Raw genomic sequence first — 14,906 nt, forward strand, 5'->3', positions numbered from 1 at the left:
CCTAGAACAAGTATGAAACTAGAAGTACTTTGTAGGTGTTTTTGGATAGGTTTGCAAGATAATAAAGATTATGTAAATAAAAAATAGGGGCTGTTTAGATAAAGACACGACTAAGTTAGTTTTAGTAAAGAGCTTTTTGTTATGAGAAAATCATTTGTCCCTAGGCAATCGATAACTAGACCGGTAATCATTATTGCAATTTTATTTGAGGGAGAGGCATAAGCTAACATACTTTCTCTACTTGGATCATATGCACTTATGATTGGAACTCTAGCACGCATCCGCAACTACTAAAGATCATTAAGGTAAAACCCAACCATAGCATTAAAGCATCAAGTCCTCTTTATCCCATACGCAACAACCCCCTTACTCTAGTTTGTGTTTCAGTCACTCACGCAACCCACTATAAGCGAATCATGAACGTATTGCAACATGCTACAGCGGGGATCCCTCACGCTTGCACGACACGGAGAGCACCATAGGACAGCACCAATAATAAAATATGCAACTCAAACCAATCTTGATCATCAAATAGCCCATAGGACAAAACGGATCTACTCAAACATCATAGGATAGCCATACATCATTGGGAAATAATATATAGCGTTCAAAACCATGTTTAAGTAGAGATTACAGCGAGTAAGAGAGAGGTTACACCGCTGCATAGAGGGGGGAAGAGTTGGTGATGATGGCGGTGAAGTTGTTGGTGAAGATTGCGGTGATGATGATGGCCCCCGGTGGCACTCCGGTGCCACCGGAAGCGAGGGGGAGAGAGCCCCCCTCCTTCTTCTTATTCCTTGACCTCCTCCCTAGATGGGAGAAGGGTTTCCCCTCTGGTCCATGGCCTCCATGGCATGGGAGGGGCGAGAGCCCCTCCCAGATTGGATCTGTCTCTCTATCTCTCTCTGTTTCTGCGTTCTGTTCTACTGCCCTTTCACCGTTTCTTTCATATCCGGAGATCTGTAACTCCGATTGGGTTGAAACCTTCGCCCATATCTTTTTCCAAAAATTAGCTTTCTTGCGGCCAAAGTAGAGCATCAACCGCCTTACGAGGGGCCCATGAGGGTGGGGGCACGCCTTCCTGTAGTTGCCGTGGGACCCACCCTCGTGGCCACCTCGGGTACCATCTCGCGTTGATTTTCTTCCCAAAAATCACAAATATTCCAAAATAATTCTCCATCCGTTTTTATCCCATTTGGATTCCATTTGATATGGATATTCTGCGAAACCAAAAACATGCAATAGATAGGAACTGGCACTGGGCACTGGATCAATATGTTAGTCCCAAAAATAGTATAAAAAGTTGCCAAAAAGTATATGGAAATTGTAGAATATTGGCATGGAACAATCAAAAAATATAGATACGACGGAGACGTATCAGCATTCCCAAGCTTAATTCCTGCTCGTCCTCGAGTAGGTAAATGATAAAAAAGATAAATTTTGATGTGGAATGCTACCTAGCATAATCTTGATCACATATCTAATCATGGTATGAATATTAAGATACGAGTTATTCAAAGCAATAGTCTATCATTTGACATAAAAACAATAATACTTCAAGCCTACTAATAAAGCAATCATGTCTTTTCAAAATAACATGGCCAAAGAAAGTTATCCCTACAAAATCATATAGTCTGGCTATGTTCCATCTTAACCACACAAAATATTCACATCATGCACAACCCCGATGACAAGCCAAGCAATTGTTTCATACTTTTGACATTCTCAAACCTTTTCAACTTTCACGCAATACATGAGCGTGAGCCATGGACATAGCACTATAGGTGGAATAGAATGGTGGTTGTGGAGGAGACAAAAGGAGAAGATAGTCTCACATCAACTAGGCGTATCAACGGGCTATGGAGATGCCCATCAATAGATATCAATGTGAGTGAGTAGGGATTGCCATGCAACGGATGCACTAGAGCTATAAGTGTATGAAAGCTCAGACTGAAAACTAAGTGGGTGTGCATCCAACTTGCTTGCTCATGAAGACCTCGGGCGTTTGAGGAAGCCCATCATCGGAATATACAAGCCAAGTTCTATAATGAAAATTCCCACTAGTATATGAAAGTGATAACTTACGAGACTCTCTATATGAAGAACATGGTGCTACTTTGAGGCACAAGTGTGGTAAAAGGATAGTAACATTGCCCCTTCTCTCTTTTTCTCTCATTTTTTTGGGCCTTCTCTTTTTTTTGGCCTTTCTCTTTTTTGTTCGTCCAGAATCTCATCCCGACTTGTGGGGGAATCATAGTCTCCAGCATCCTTTCCTCACTGGGGCAATGCTCTAATAATGATGATCATCACACTTTTATTTACTTACAACTCAATATTACAACTTGATACTAGAACAAAGATATGACTCTATATGAATGCCTCCGGCGGTGTACCGGGATGTGTAATGATCTGGCGTAGCAATGACATCAAAAAACGGACAAGCCATGAAAACATCATGCTAGCTATCTTACGACCATGCAATGCAATATGACAATGAATGCTCAAGTCATGTATATGATGATGATGGAAGTTGCATGGCAATATATCTCGGAATGGCTATGGAAATGCCATGATAGGTAGGTATGGTGGCTGTTTTGAGGAAGGTATATGGTGGGTTTATGGTACCGGCGAAAATTGCGCGGTACTAGAGAGGCTAGAAATGGTGGAAGGGTGAGAGTGTGTATAATCCATGGACTCAACATTAGTCATAAAGAACTCACATACTTATTGCAAAAGTCAATTATCTATCGAAACAAAGTACTATGCGCATGCTCCTAGGGGGATAGATTGGTAGGAAAAGACCGTCGCTCGTCCCCGACCGCCACTCATAAGGAAGACAATCAATAAATACCTCATGCTCCGACTTCGTTACATAACGGTTCACCATACGTGCATGCTACGGGAATCACAAACCTCAACACAAGTATTTCTACTAATCCACAACTACCCACTAGCATGACTCTAATATCACCATCTTTATATTGCAAAACTATTGCAAGGAATCAAACATATCAGATTCAGTGATCTACAAGTTTTATGTAGGATTTTATGACTAACCATGTGAATGACCAATTCCTGTCATCTCTCTAAATAGATATAAGTGAAGCAAGAGAGTTTAATTCTTTCTACAAAAGATATGCCCACGCTCTAACAAATATAAGTGAAGCAAAAGAGCATTCTACAAATAAACCAAGGACTATCTCATACCTGCATGGTGCATAAAAGAAAAATGAAAACTAAATGCAAAAGACGCTCCAAGATTGCACATATCGCATGAACAAAACGAATCCGAAAACATACCGATACTTGTTGAAGAAAGAGGGGATGCCTTCCGGGGCACCCCCAAGCTTAGACGCTTGAGTCTCCTTGAATATTTACTTTGGGTGCCTCGGGCATCCCCAAGCTTTAGATCTTGCCTCTCTTCCTTCTTCTCACATCGAGACCTTCTCGATCATCGAACACTTCATCCACACAAAACTTCAACAGAAAACTCGGTAAGATCCGTTAGTATAATAAAGCAAATCACTACTCTATGTACTGTTGCAAACCAATTCATATTTTGTTTTTGCATTGTGTCTACTGTAATATAACTTTTCCATGGCTTAATCCACTGATATAAATTTATAATTTCATCAAAACAAGCAAACTATGCATCAAAAACAGAATCTGTCAAAAATAGAACAGTCTGTCTAAATATGAACATTCACCATACTTTTGATACTTTAAAAATTCTTCCAAAATTAGTAAAAATAAACAATTTGTATAGAAAGACAGTCAAAAAGAATCAGAACCATTTTACGTTCCAGCTAAAAATGTAAAATCACGCACTACAGTCAAAGTTTCTGTCCTGCACCGTACAAACCATCAAGCAAATGTAAACATCCTAAAGGCAAACCTTGGCACATTATTTTTATAATACAGTGGAATTGTACAAGGGGATAATTATTTTTGTAAGTTTCTATAATCAAGATTCACAAAGTTGCCGTGAGCATGAACAAAGTTCAAGGAGCTCTCCCACTTCAACAATGCTTGTCTTTCTCACTTTCACTTTCCTTTTTGAAAAAGTTTTGGGTTCCCCTCTTTATTTTTATTGTTTTAAAACTATATGAAAGCACTCAACAGAAATAAGTGACTCTCTAAAACTTCTGGGTTGTCTCCCTGGCAGTGCTTTCTTTAAAACCATTAAGCTAGGCATATAGTGCTCAAGTAATGGATCCGCCCGGATCCCAAGGTATATCAAAGACAATTTTAATTAACAATGATTTGTAATTTAGTAGTGAGCACAAAGTAACATATATCATGTAACAACGAAGTCTAACTCTCTTCCTATGCATCGGCATGTCATAACAGAACAATTCATGCACACATAGTAAAGGCCAATGCATAGCATAAGCAGTTTCTTGTAATTTTATCATATTGGAAACATAGAGAGGTGGAGATATAGTTCCTCTCTCATAATAATTGCAAGTAGGAGCAGCAAGCACATGCATATTATATTCATCAAAATCATCATGTGCAACGGTAAAAGGCAACCCATCAATATAATCCTTAATAAGTGCAAACTTCTTCGGTATAGTGTAGTCGGGAGAATTCAAAAAGATAATAGGACTATCGTGTGTGGGTGCAATAGCAACAATTTCATGTTTAACATAAGGAACTATAGCAAGTTCATCTCCATAAGCATAATTCATATTGGCATCTTGGCCACAAGCATAGCAAGCATCATCAAAAAGGGATAGTTCAAGAGAATCAACGGGGTCATAACAATCATCATAGCAATCATCCTTCGATAAGCACGAAGGGAAATTAAACAATGTATGAGTTGAAGAGTTACTCTCATTAGAAGGTGGGCACGGGTAGCTAATCCGCTCTTCCTCCTTTTGTTCTTCGCTCTCCTCCTCATCTTTTCATCCAATGAGCTCACAGTTTCATCAATTTCTTCCTCCATAGACTCCTGTAAAATATTAGTCTCTTCTTGGACAGTGGGGTAGTCCTCAATATATAGTTCAACATAGGCATTAGAAGCATAATTATCATAGCAATATTTAAGTATGTCAAAATTTTCAAATTTTTAAAGAGTAGCATCATACGTTTCAATGAAAGAAGCAATTTCATAAGCACCCTTGAAAGCAACAAATTCTTCAATTTGTTGAACATCATAGTAACTATAAACACCCTTAGCATACAAAGATAAGATTCCATTATCACTAAACTCACATTGATAGGGAAGGTGTTTCTTAGGGTTTTCAGAGCAACAAGTAATATCATATATTTCGCATAAATTCCAAGCATAGCATTGCAAACAATGAATTTGACACACTAACATTTTTCCTTTTTCAGATATCCGGTGTCGCACATAACAAGCATGCTCATCTAAAGATTTGCCCTCAACTAAGCTAGTTGGGGTTTCAGCACGAGCACATAGGGATCGAAGATGATCCAAGTAATAAGCTTCAGCAGTGTGATAGATTTTGAGTGGTTCTTCAACCATTGATTCAGTAGGTACAACTAATTATTTTGGTATTTTGCGTTTCCTACCCATAACTAAAGATCGAAAACAATTAAGAACAGCAAATAAAAATTACTTAGTGATAAAGCAAACAAGCACACACGAGAATATTCACCCCACGCTATTGCTCCCCGGCAACGGCGCCAGAAAAAGGTCTTGATAACCCACAAGTATAGGGGATCGCAACAGTTTTCGATAAGTAAGAGTGTCGAACCCAACGAGGAGCTAAAGGCAGAACAAATATTCCCTCAAGTTCTATCGACCACCGATACAACTCTACGCACGCTTGATGTTTGCTTTACCTAGAACAAGTATGAAACTAGAAGTACTTTGTAGGTGTTTTTGGATAGGTTTGCAAGATAATAAAGATTACATAAATAAAAAGTAGGGGCTGTTTTGATAAAGACACAACTAAGTTAGTTTTAGTAAAGAGCTTTTTGTTATGAGAAAGTTATTTGTCCCTAGGCAATCGATAACTAGACCGGTAATCATTATTGCAATTTTATTTGAGGATGAGGCATAAGCTAACATACTTTCTCTACTTGGATCATATGCACTTATGATTGGAACTCTAGTAAGAATCCGCAACTACTAAAGATCATTAAGGTAAAACCCAACCATAGCATTAAAGCATCATGTCCTCTTTATCCCATACGCAATAACCCCCTTACTTGGGTTTGTGTTTCAGTCATTCACGCAGCCCACTATAAGCGAATCATGAACGTATTGCAACACCCTGCAGTGGGGATCCCTCATGCTTGCGCGATACAGAGAGCACCATAGGACAGCACCAATAATAAAACATGCAACTCAAACCAATCTTGATCATCAAATAGCCCATAGGACAAAACAGATCTACTCGAACATCATAGGATAGCCATACATCATTGGGAAATAATATATAGCATTGAGCACCATGTTTAAGTAGAGATTACGGCGGGTAAGAGAGAGGTTACACTGCTGCATAGAGGGGGGAAGAGTTGGTGATGATGGCGGTGAAGTTGTTGGTGAAGATTGCGCTGATGATGATGGCCCCCGGTGGCACTCCGGTGCCACCGGAAGCGAGGGGGAGAGAGCCCCCTCCTTCTTATTCTTCCTTAACCTCCTCCCTAGATGGGAGAAGGGTTTCCCCTCTGGTCCATGGCCTCCATAGCGTGGGAGGGGCGAGAGCCCCTCCCAGATTGTCTCTGTCTCTCTCTGTTTCTGCGTTCTGTTCTGCTGCCCTTTCACCATTTCTTTTATATCCGGAGATCCGTAACTCCGATTGGGTTGAAACCTTCGCCCAGATCTTTTTCCAAAAATTAGATTTCTTGTGGCCAAAGTAGAGCATCAACCTCCTTACGAGGGGCCCACGAGGGTGGGGGCGCGCCTGCCTGTAGTGGCCGTGGGCCCCACCCTCGTGGCCACCTCGGGCACCATCTCGCATTGATTTTATTCCAAAAAAATCACAAATATTCCAAAATAATTCTCCGTCCATTTTTATTCCGTTTGGATTCCGTTTGATATGAATATTCTGCGAAACCAAAAACATGCAACAGACAAGAACTGGCACTTGGCACTGGATCAATATGTTAGTCCCAAAAATAGTATAAAAAGTTGCCAAAAATTATATGGAAATTGTAGAATATTGGCATGGAACAATCAAAAATTATAGATACGGTGGAGACGTATCACCATCCGATGGGGCCTGCGGGACTGGAACCTGAAAAGGAAACGAATAAAAGTGAAAGTATGTAAGTATCCGGTGTCGGTTGAGCCGTACTGTGGATCACAAACTAGCTATGCCTCCATCAATGCCCATGGAATTTTGAGTGCGTAGTTATGTACGTGTTGTATGAATGCCACTACTTGACTGGGACTGAGACGGAGGCCGAATTGCTAGTCTAGCTCCTGACGAGCTGAGTTGTCCTGCTGCAGGGTAGTTCGGACCCTCTTGACGGTGTCCGTGGGCTCGGCAGCCGAATTAAGGTTCTACATGAGAAGGCCGATCTGTACTTCTGCTGCTAAGGTAGCTGTGTGCTCTTCTGTACGGAGAGAGAGCGTTCCGTATTTCCATTGACTGTTATGACACCACGTGGACCGGGCATCTTGAGTTTGAGATAAGCATAGTGTGTCACTGCATTGAATCGGGCGAATGCGGTCCGTCCGAGCAGTACGTGATAGCTGCTGCATAAGGGGACTATGTCGAAGATTAATTCCTCGCTTCGGAAATTGTCCGGAGATCCGAAGACAGCCTCGAGCGTGATTGAGCCCGTACAGCGGGCCTCTACATCTGGTATGACTCCTTTGAAGGTAGTCTTTGTGGGTTTGATCTGTGATGGATGAATGCCCATTTTCTGCACTGTATCCTGACAGAGCAAGCTGAGGCTGCTGCCACCGTCCATCAGGACTCGCGTAAGGTGGAACCCATCAATTATTGGGTCCAAGACCAGTGCGGCTGAACCGCCGTGACGGATACTGGTAGGATGATCCCGACGATCAATAGTGATCGGGCATGACGACCATGGATTAAATTTTTGGGTGACTGGCTCTATCACGTAGACGTCCCTGAGTGCGCGCTTGCGCTCCCTCTTGGGGATGTATGTAGCATATATCATGTTCACCGTTTTGACCTGAGGGGGAAACTTCTTCTGTCCCCCCGTGTTCGGCAGCCGGGGCTCCTCGTCATCGTCTTTGCTTTGCGATCCCTTATCCTTGTTTTCGGCATTTAACTTGCCGGCCTGTTTAAAAACCGAGCAATATCTGTTGGTATGATTGGGTGATTTGTCTGGGGTGCAATGAATCTGGCACGGACGATCGGGTATGCGGTCCAGGCTAGATGGGCCTGAATTGTTCTTTTTGAACGGATTCTTCCGCTGACCAGGCTTAGAGCCACTGAATCTGGCATTGATCGCCGTATCCTCGGTGTTGTCGTTGTTATTTTGATGTTTGTACCTGTTGCGTCGACACTTGTCATTGCTATTTTTAGCTTCAGGGGTGCTGGCGTTGCTTGCATTGTTTTTGCTACGGGCCAGCCAACTATCCTCGCCCGCGCAAAAGCGGGTCATGAGTGCCGTGAGGGTCGCCATGGACTTTGGCTTCTCTTGGCCGAGGTGGCGGGCGAGCCATTCGTCGTGGATGCGGTGTTTAAAGGCCACTAGGGCTTCGGCATCCGGACAGTCGACTATCTGGTTCTTTTTAGTTAGGAATCTGGTCCAGAATTTCCTGGCGGACTCTCCGAGCTATTGCACTATATGTCTTAAGTCATCGTCGTCCAGAGGTCGAACGTATGTACCTTGGAAGTTATCCAGGAAGGCTTCTTCCAAGTCCTCCCAGCTGCCGATAGAGTTTTCGGGCAGGCTGTTCAACCAGTGTCATGCTGGTCCTTTGAGTTTTAGCGGGAGGTATTTAATGGCATGAAGGTCATCGCCGCGGGCCATATGAATGTGGAGAATGAAGTCTTCGATCCATACCGCGGGGTCTGTGGTGCCATCATATGATTCTATATTCACGGGTTTGAACCCTTCTGGGAATTCATGTTCGATGACTTCGTCGGTGAAGCAATGAGGGTGTGCAGCGCCTCTATATCGGGTCGTATCGCGACGTAGCTCCGATGGGGTCCATCTGCAGCTTTTGGCCCGCGCATGACTAGGTTTTTCACGTCCGAGCAGGTAGCCGTCGTCGCGTGTCGGGGCACGTCCTCGCGATCCGTAGATCGATCTGGTATGTCCTGCTTTATTGTTCAGGTCATGTCGAAGGTCATATGTATGACCGTGAGCTGATTTACCTCTGACTTTGTGATGAGGCGGGGCGGGCTGGTGTTCGGCTTGAGTTGCCGCTTTGTCCCATCCACGTGGTGGCCGGTCAGCCGCATTGTGCGATGGTGGTATGTGTTCCGGCGCCTCGTCGTCGAACTGAGGTAGTAATTTGCGCTTCGGGTAGATTTTGGCCGAGCGCTTGAGGCCGTATTCTTCGGCTGCGAGGACGTCGGTCTATTTATCGTTGAGCAGATCTTGGTCAGCTGGAAGCTGCTGCTGCTTCTTTTTCAGGCTCCTTGCAGTGGCTATTAGCTGGCGGTTGAAGCGCTCTTGCTCAAGAGGTTCCTCAGGCACGATGAAATCCTCATTGCCGAGGATCGCCTCATCCTCGGAGAGCGGAAGATAATTACTGTCCTCCGAGTCCTCGTGCGTGGCCTGTTTACCAGGGCTAACCTGCCCATCTTCCCGTTCATCTCGTTCGGTAGCTGCGTCAACGGGGTCTTCGTTGTCTTCGGCACCTTCCGGAGTGTTATCTTCTCATGTGCCAGTGTTGCTATCTTCTCCTGTGCCGGTGTTGCTATCTTTACTGCGGCGTGACTTAGAGCGGCGCCGCTGACGCCGGCATTTCGATTGTATCTCAGGAGGTTTATCCTCAACTGGATCTTCTTTGTCATCACCGCTATTCTCCTTTGGTGCATCCACCATGTACACATCGTACGAGGAAGTGGCCGTTCAACGTCCGGTGAACGGCGGGTCTTGGGCCTCTTCTTCTCCGGCATTATCGTCCATACCGTCGATGTCATCGGAGCTGTAATCGAGCATGTCAGTTAAGTCTTCAACAGTGGCTATAAAGTGGGTGGCGGGTGGGGAGCGAAATTCCCTGTCATCGGCTTCTAGTTTGAACCGGATATAGTTCGAATGTGAGTCCCCCGCCAAGGACAGGTTGTTTAATGAGTTTAGCACGTCGCCCAAAGGCGAGTCCTGGAAGATGTCTGCAGCGCTGAATTCGAAGATCGATAAACGATCAAGTTCGGCGTCCGCGAACTCACACGGTTCGAAACTTACTAGCGGAAACGAGTCCGGAGTTCCGGAGACACAGTTATCGTGTGAGGTTAAATCCATGTGCGGCTCCAACGCCGGGGAATCTGTGGCCTCCGTGGTGGGGTTGAGCCTCCGGTCCTTGGATGGCGCAGTATGCTCTGGATCTAAAGCCAGAACGGTTACAGGAGCTATCTCCTGGATGCGGTTCGATGATAGATTTAGGTCATGTCCATCGGGGTGACCAGGAGCGGTTGCCACGGTTTCGAATCCAGCGAAGATCAAGTCTCCACGGATGTCCGCGACGTAGTTCAAACTTCCAAATCTGACCTGGTGGCCAGGGGGGTAGCTATCCATCTGCTCCAGATGGCCAAGCGAGTTGGCCCGCAGTGCGAAGCCGCCGAACACGAAGATCCGTCCAGGGAGGAAGGTCTCACCTTGGACGGCGTCATTGTTGACGATTGAAGGGGCCATCGAACCTTTTGAGGACGGCACAGTGGAACTCTCAATGAAAGCACCAATGTCGGTGTCAAAAACGGCGTATCTCGGGTAGGGGGTCCCGAACTGTGCGTCTAAGGTCGATGGTAACAGGAGACAGGGGACACGATGTTTACCCAGGTTCGGGCCCTCTCTATGGAGGTAATACCCTACGTCCTGCTTGATTGATCTTGTTGAATATGAGTATCACAAGAGTTGATCTACCACGAGATCGTAATGGCTAAACCCTAGAGGTCTATCTTGTATGGCTAAGGTAATGAATATATCTCCCCTCTCCGGACTAAGTCCTCCGGTTTACATAGACACCAGGAGGATCTAGGGTTACACAAGGACGGTTACAAAGAAAGGAATCTACATGTTTGGTCGCCCAGCTTGCCCTCCACGCCAAGGAGAGTCCCATCCGGACACGGGGCAGTCTTCGGTCTTCGTGTTCTTCACATCCCATCAGTCCGGCCCATGGCTAACAGGCCGGACGCCCGAGGACCCCTTAGTCCAGGACTCCCTCAGCCACGGGTCGCTTGTCGGGCTTGCCGCCATGATAGTATTACCAATTTCATTCGCAGGTAGTTTTTTCTGTCATTACACTCACGCAGATGGCCTAAAATGCTTTTGGATATTGTACTCCTAGGATGAGAAATGTAGGAGGTGCTTATGTTAATAGACAAGTATAATTCCTAGAGTACACCGTTTAGATCGATTTCATAGGTTCCACATACAATTTTTCAAATTTACTTGTTGGATTATATAGTTAAATTTCAGTGTGATTTTATAGCATCAGTGTATGTAGTGGGGCATTTTGGTGACCAAGCTCCATGGAGCTTGATTTTTTTTCTTTAAATTTTTTTAAATTTTACTTTTCAGTTTTTAAAAAGTCTAAAAAATGCAAGTATACAAGTATGAAATGTATATGTGTGTAATTTTTTGTGTGCGAGTGCCTCGAAATGCAACTTTTGTGAAAAAGACAAATTCATAGACTTTGAGAATGAATAGTATCATGTGTTGAAAAGCCTCATATTTTTTTTGCACGGCCCTCCTTTCAACGTATTTTGTCCTGAAAATTTACACACATGTACATTGTGTGTCCATGTATATGTGTATTTTTCACAATTTTTTGAAACATAGAGATATGAATTTGATGAATTGCAAAAGGAGGCCCCATGGAGCTCGGCTCCAAAAGCAATTTTCGCAATGTTATACACTTTTGAAAATTCAGTCTCAATCATGTTTCATGTAAAGGCTATAGCCATTCTTCTCTTGGAGAAAGACAAAGAAGGCTACAGCAGAGGCGCGTACACCAACACAGCGGATCGTTTACCCGCGAGATGAGCCTTCCTCAGACGTTCAAAGGCTGCCGCGCCTCTGCGGTCTGCACCTGCTCAGGTCTGCTGCACCCACCACACTTTCCCCCTCCCTCGCACACTTCGCCACCTCCTCTCCCATCCTCCCCTCCGTCGCCTCCCGCATCCACCGCAATGGCGTCCCAAGCCCTGCGCCGCCTTCGCTTGCTCGCGGCTCGGGCCGCCGCCCTCCCCGCCTCACCGCACCAGCGACTCAGCCGGTCGCCCTTCGCCGCTCCGTCGCGGGCACAGGCCCACATGGCGTCGTCGTCGTGGGCCGTCCTGGGCAGCATCCCGCGGGTCGCGCCCCCCGCGGACGGCGCCGACGTCTCCCTCGCGCTCACCCCGCCCCCGCGCGTCTCCATCCTCACCGTCTCCCCGCGCCTCTTCCCTGAGCCCGTCACTCCCAAGTACTTCCCCTTCGTCCTCGCCGCCGACCCCTCCGGCCTCCTCCTCCTCCAAGCCACCCTCGGCCGCCCCTGGACCCGCGAGATCACCGACGGTCCCCACGGTCCCGGCGTCCACTGGCACGACTCCGAACCGCGCTACTTCGTCCTCGACGCCAACGCCGGCTCCGCGTTCCGCCTCCCAGAACCCAAGCCCGTCGACATCATGCACCAGGCCCTCCTCGGCCTCATCGCCTCCCCTGGCGGCGGCGGCCACTACATGGTCTCGGAGCTGCGCCCCATCATGGGCACTGACGAAGCCACGCTCCTCTCCTTCTCGTCCGAGGTCGGGAAGTGGGTCGAGAAGAGCGTCCACTACCCGCTCCCGCGCCGCATCTTCGCGCCCATCGGCGTGGTCTCGCACCACGGGAGGCTCTGGTGGGTCGACCTCACATGGGGCGTCATCACCAGCGACCCCTTCGCCAGCGACCCGGCCCTCCGCTTCGTGCCGCTCCCGCCGGACAGGGTGCTGCGGTCCAGGGAAGCTTGGGGAGAGTCCGACATGTACCGCTGCGTGGGGGTGAGCGCCGGCAAGCTGCGGTTCGTCGACACCTACTACATGGGCCGTGTCATCGGCGGCACTCCCAACATCAGCGTGTGGACGCTGCCTGGTCCGGACTCCACGGAGTGGACGCTGGAGCACGAGGTAAGCTTTGGTGAGATCTGGGCCGATGAGAGCTACAAGGCCACTGGGCTGCCCGTGGAGATCCCCACGCTCGCACTCATCCATCCCGAGAACCCCGACGTCGTCTACTTCTTCCTGGAGAAGCACATGTTCGGTGTCGACGTGCGTGCGCGCAAGGTTGTGGACTGCAAGCTCTACGACCTGGTTGCGCCGCCGAGGTGCGCAGTCGCCAGCCGCTTCGTCCGAGCTGGAGGCTTCCACAACAACAATCACCAGGTTAATTCCCATCACATTCATCACGAACCAATTAGGAGAACTGAATTCCATCTGCATATGTCTGCACAAGTTGCCGGGGACTGATCCTCCTTTCCAAACAAATATGTCTGCACAGGCATGTTAAGTGATAAATGCACGGATTCTTTATCTTAGCCTATTAGGCTAGGTATTCAGTATTCGCCTATAACTGACATACTAGTTGATAGTTCACGCACTATAAAAGACGAGGGTTTGTGGTTAATGATTATAGATCTAAATCTCTATCTCTGTTGTGCTTAAGCAAGGCAGGCTTTAGAGGCTGCACTTACCTTGGATCGAGGTCACGAAGTGATGCACATGTCGGAATTGGTTGTATGTTTTGTGTACGATGTTGTATGCCTTGATGGTAGTCGATGCTGATGTATTCCTTGATGGTAAAATGCATGTCATTGTGGTGCTTAATTGATACATGTATGTAAGATATTAGTTGTAGTATCATCGGACTAGACAGTCAGTACTTTTCCCCATATATAGCTCTGTTTTGTGCCATCATAATTTTTCCATATGATTGATGTACAATATATCGAATGTCTCTTCTGTATTGACTAATATTCTTGTCTTTCAACTTCTCAAGGGATGCTTAACTGGTCTAATGATCCAATCTTGACTGCAAAAGACAAATCTCCACATGGGAGTTACCCCCTGGAGGGACTTACCAGCAAGACATTCATAGGATGAATTGGAGGAACATGAAGCAGCAAGTGTTTTTGGCTAACTGTCTCCTAGGTGAGCTAAATTCTCACATGGATCTGTTATGATTTGGTGCTCTCTCTTCGAACATCACGCAACTCTAGTAGTACTAAGTTTTCTTATGCCCAAATTTCCTTTGATCCAGGTGAATTTAGTACTGAATTCAGGTCGTGGAGCGCATGGGATATGATATGGTCTATTCTGGTGACATGCCTGCTCTAGTAGTCACGGAGTTCTTCGCTGAGACGCAAAGTAGCTTAACATGTCGTCTTTGGTCTGTAAGATGGTGAATGGAATCAGTCGCTTAGTTTGTATTCCTCCTCGGATGGAATGCTGATACTCAGAGTAGTGTTGTTTTGGTTGATGGTGATGCTGCCAGACTTTCAAGTGATCCCTTGAATCTGCTCGAATGATATGAAGCTCTTCAGTGATTTATTGCTTCTTCCTTTCACTCGAGTTTTTAGTGTTGATCATCGGTTTGAGCCTTGTATGCTATTTGCATTGTTGACCATCCTCAAAATTGGTTCTCTTTTCTCTTGATTTTTATCTGGTATCAGAAGACAGCAGTGAGAGCTTGTTGCTTGACCACGAGCTTTATTACCCGAGGAAGGGAATGCAAAATAAGCATGCATGCTGCCGAAGGAGCTGGAAATTAGAGCATCTCCAACGGATTGCCATTTCCCAATAAAAAGCTGATATTGGAGGAGTTGG

The 14,906-nt window shown here is 46.0% G+C and overlaps 1 protein-coding gene across 1 annotated transcript; it reads left to right on the plus strand.

The window, feature by feature from the left end:
• Positions 1-12,097: 12,097 nt before the first annotated feature.
• Positions 12,098-14,696, plus strand: LOC125548210. The gene is made up of 3 exons (XM_048711875.1): positions 12,098-13,466; positions 14,080-14,231; positions 14,341-14,696. The coding sequence occupies exons 1-2, from the start codon at positions 12,105-12,107 to the stop codon at positions 14,110-14,112; spliced, it is 1,395 nt and encodes a 464-aa protein (XP_048567832.1). The 5' UTR covers positions 12,098-12,104; the 3' UTR covers positions 14,113-14,231; positions 14,341-14,696.
• The last annotated feature ends 210 nt before the right edge of the window (positions 14,697-14,906 follow it).

Source organism: Triticum urartu, chromosome 3 (assembly GCF_003073215.2).
Source record: "Triticum urartu cultivar G1812 chromosome 3, Tu2.1, whole genome shotgun sequence".
NCBI classification, from domain to species: domain Eukaryota; kingdom Viridiplantae; phylum Streptophyta; class Magnoliopsida; order Poales; family Poaceae; genus Triticum; species Triticum urartu.

Coding starts and splice junctions, on each gene's coding strand:
- LOC125548210 (XM_048711875.1), top strand. CDS start 12,105: ATGAGCCTTCCTCAGACGTTCAAAGGCTGCCGCGCCTCTGCGGTCTGC. Junction 13,467..14,079: donor TCCACAACAACAATCACCAG/GTTAATTCCCAT, acceptor CAACTTCTCAAG/GGATGCTTAACTGGTCTAAT.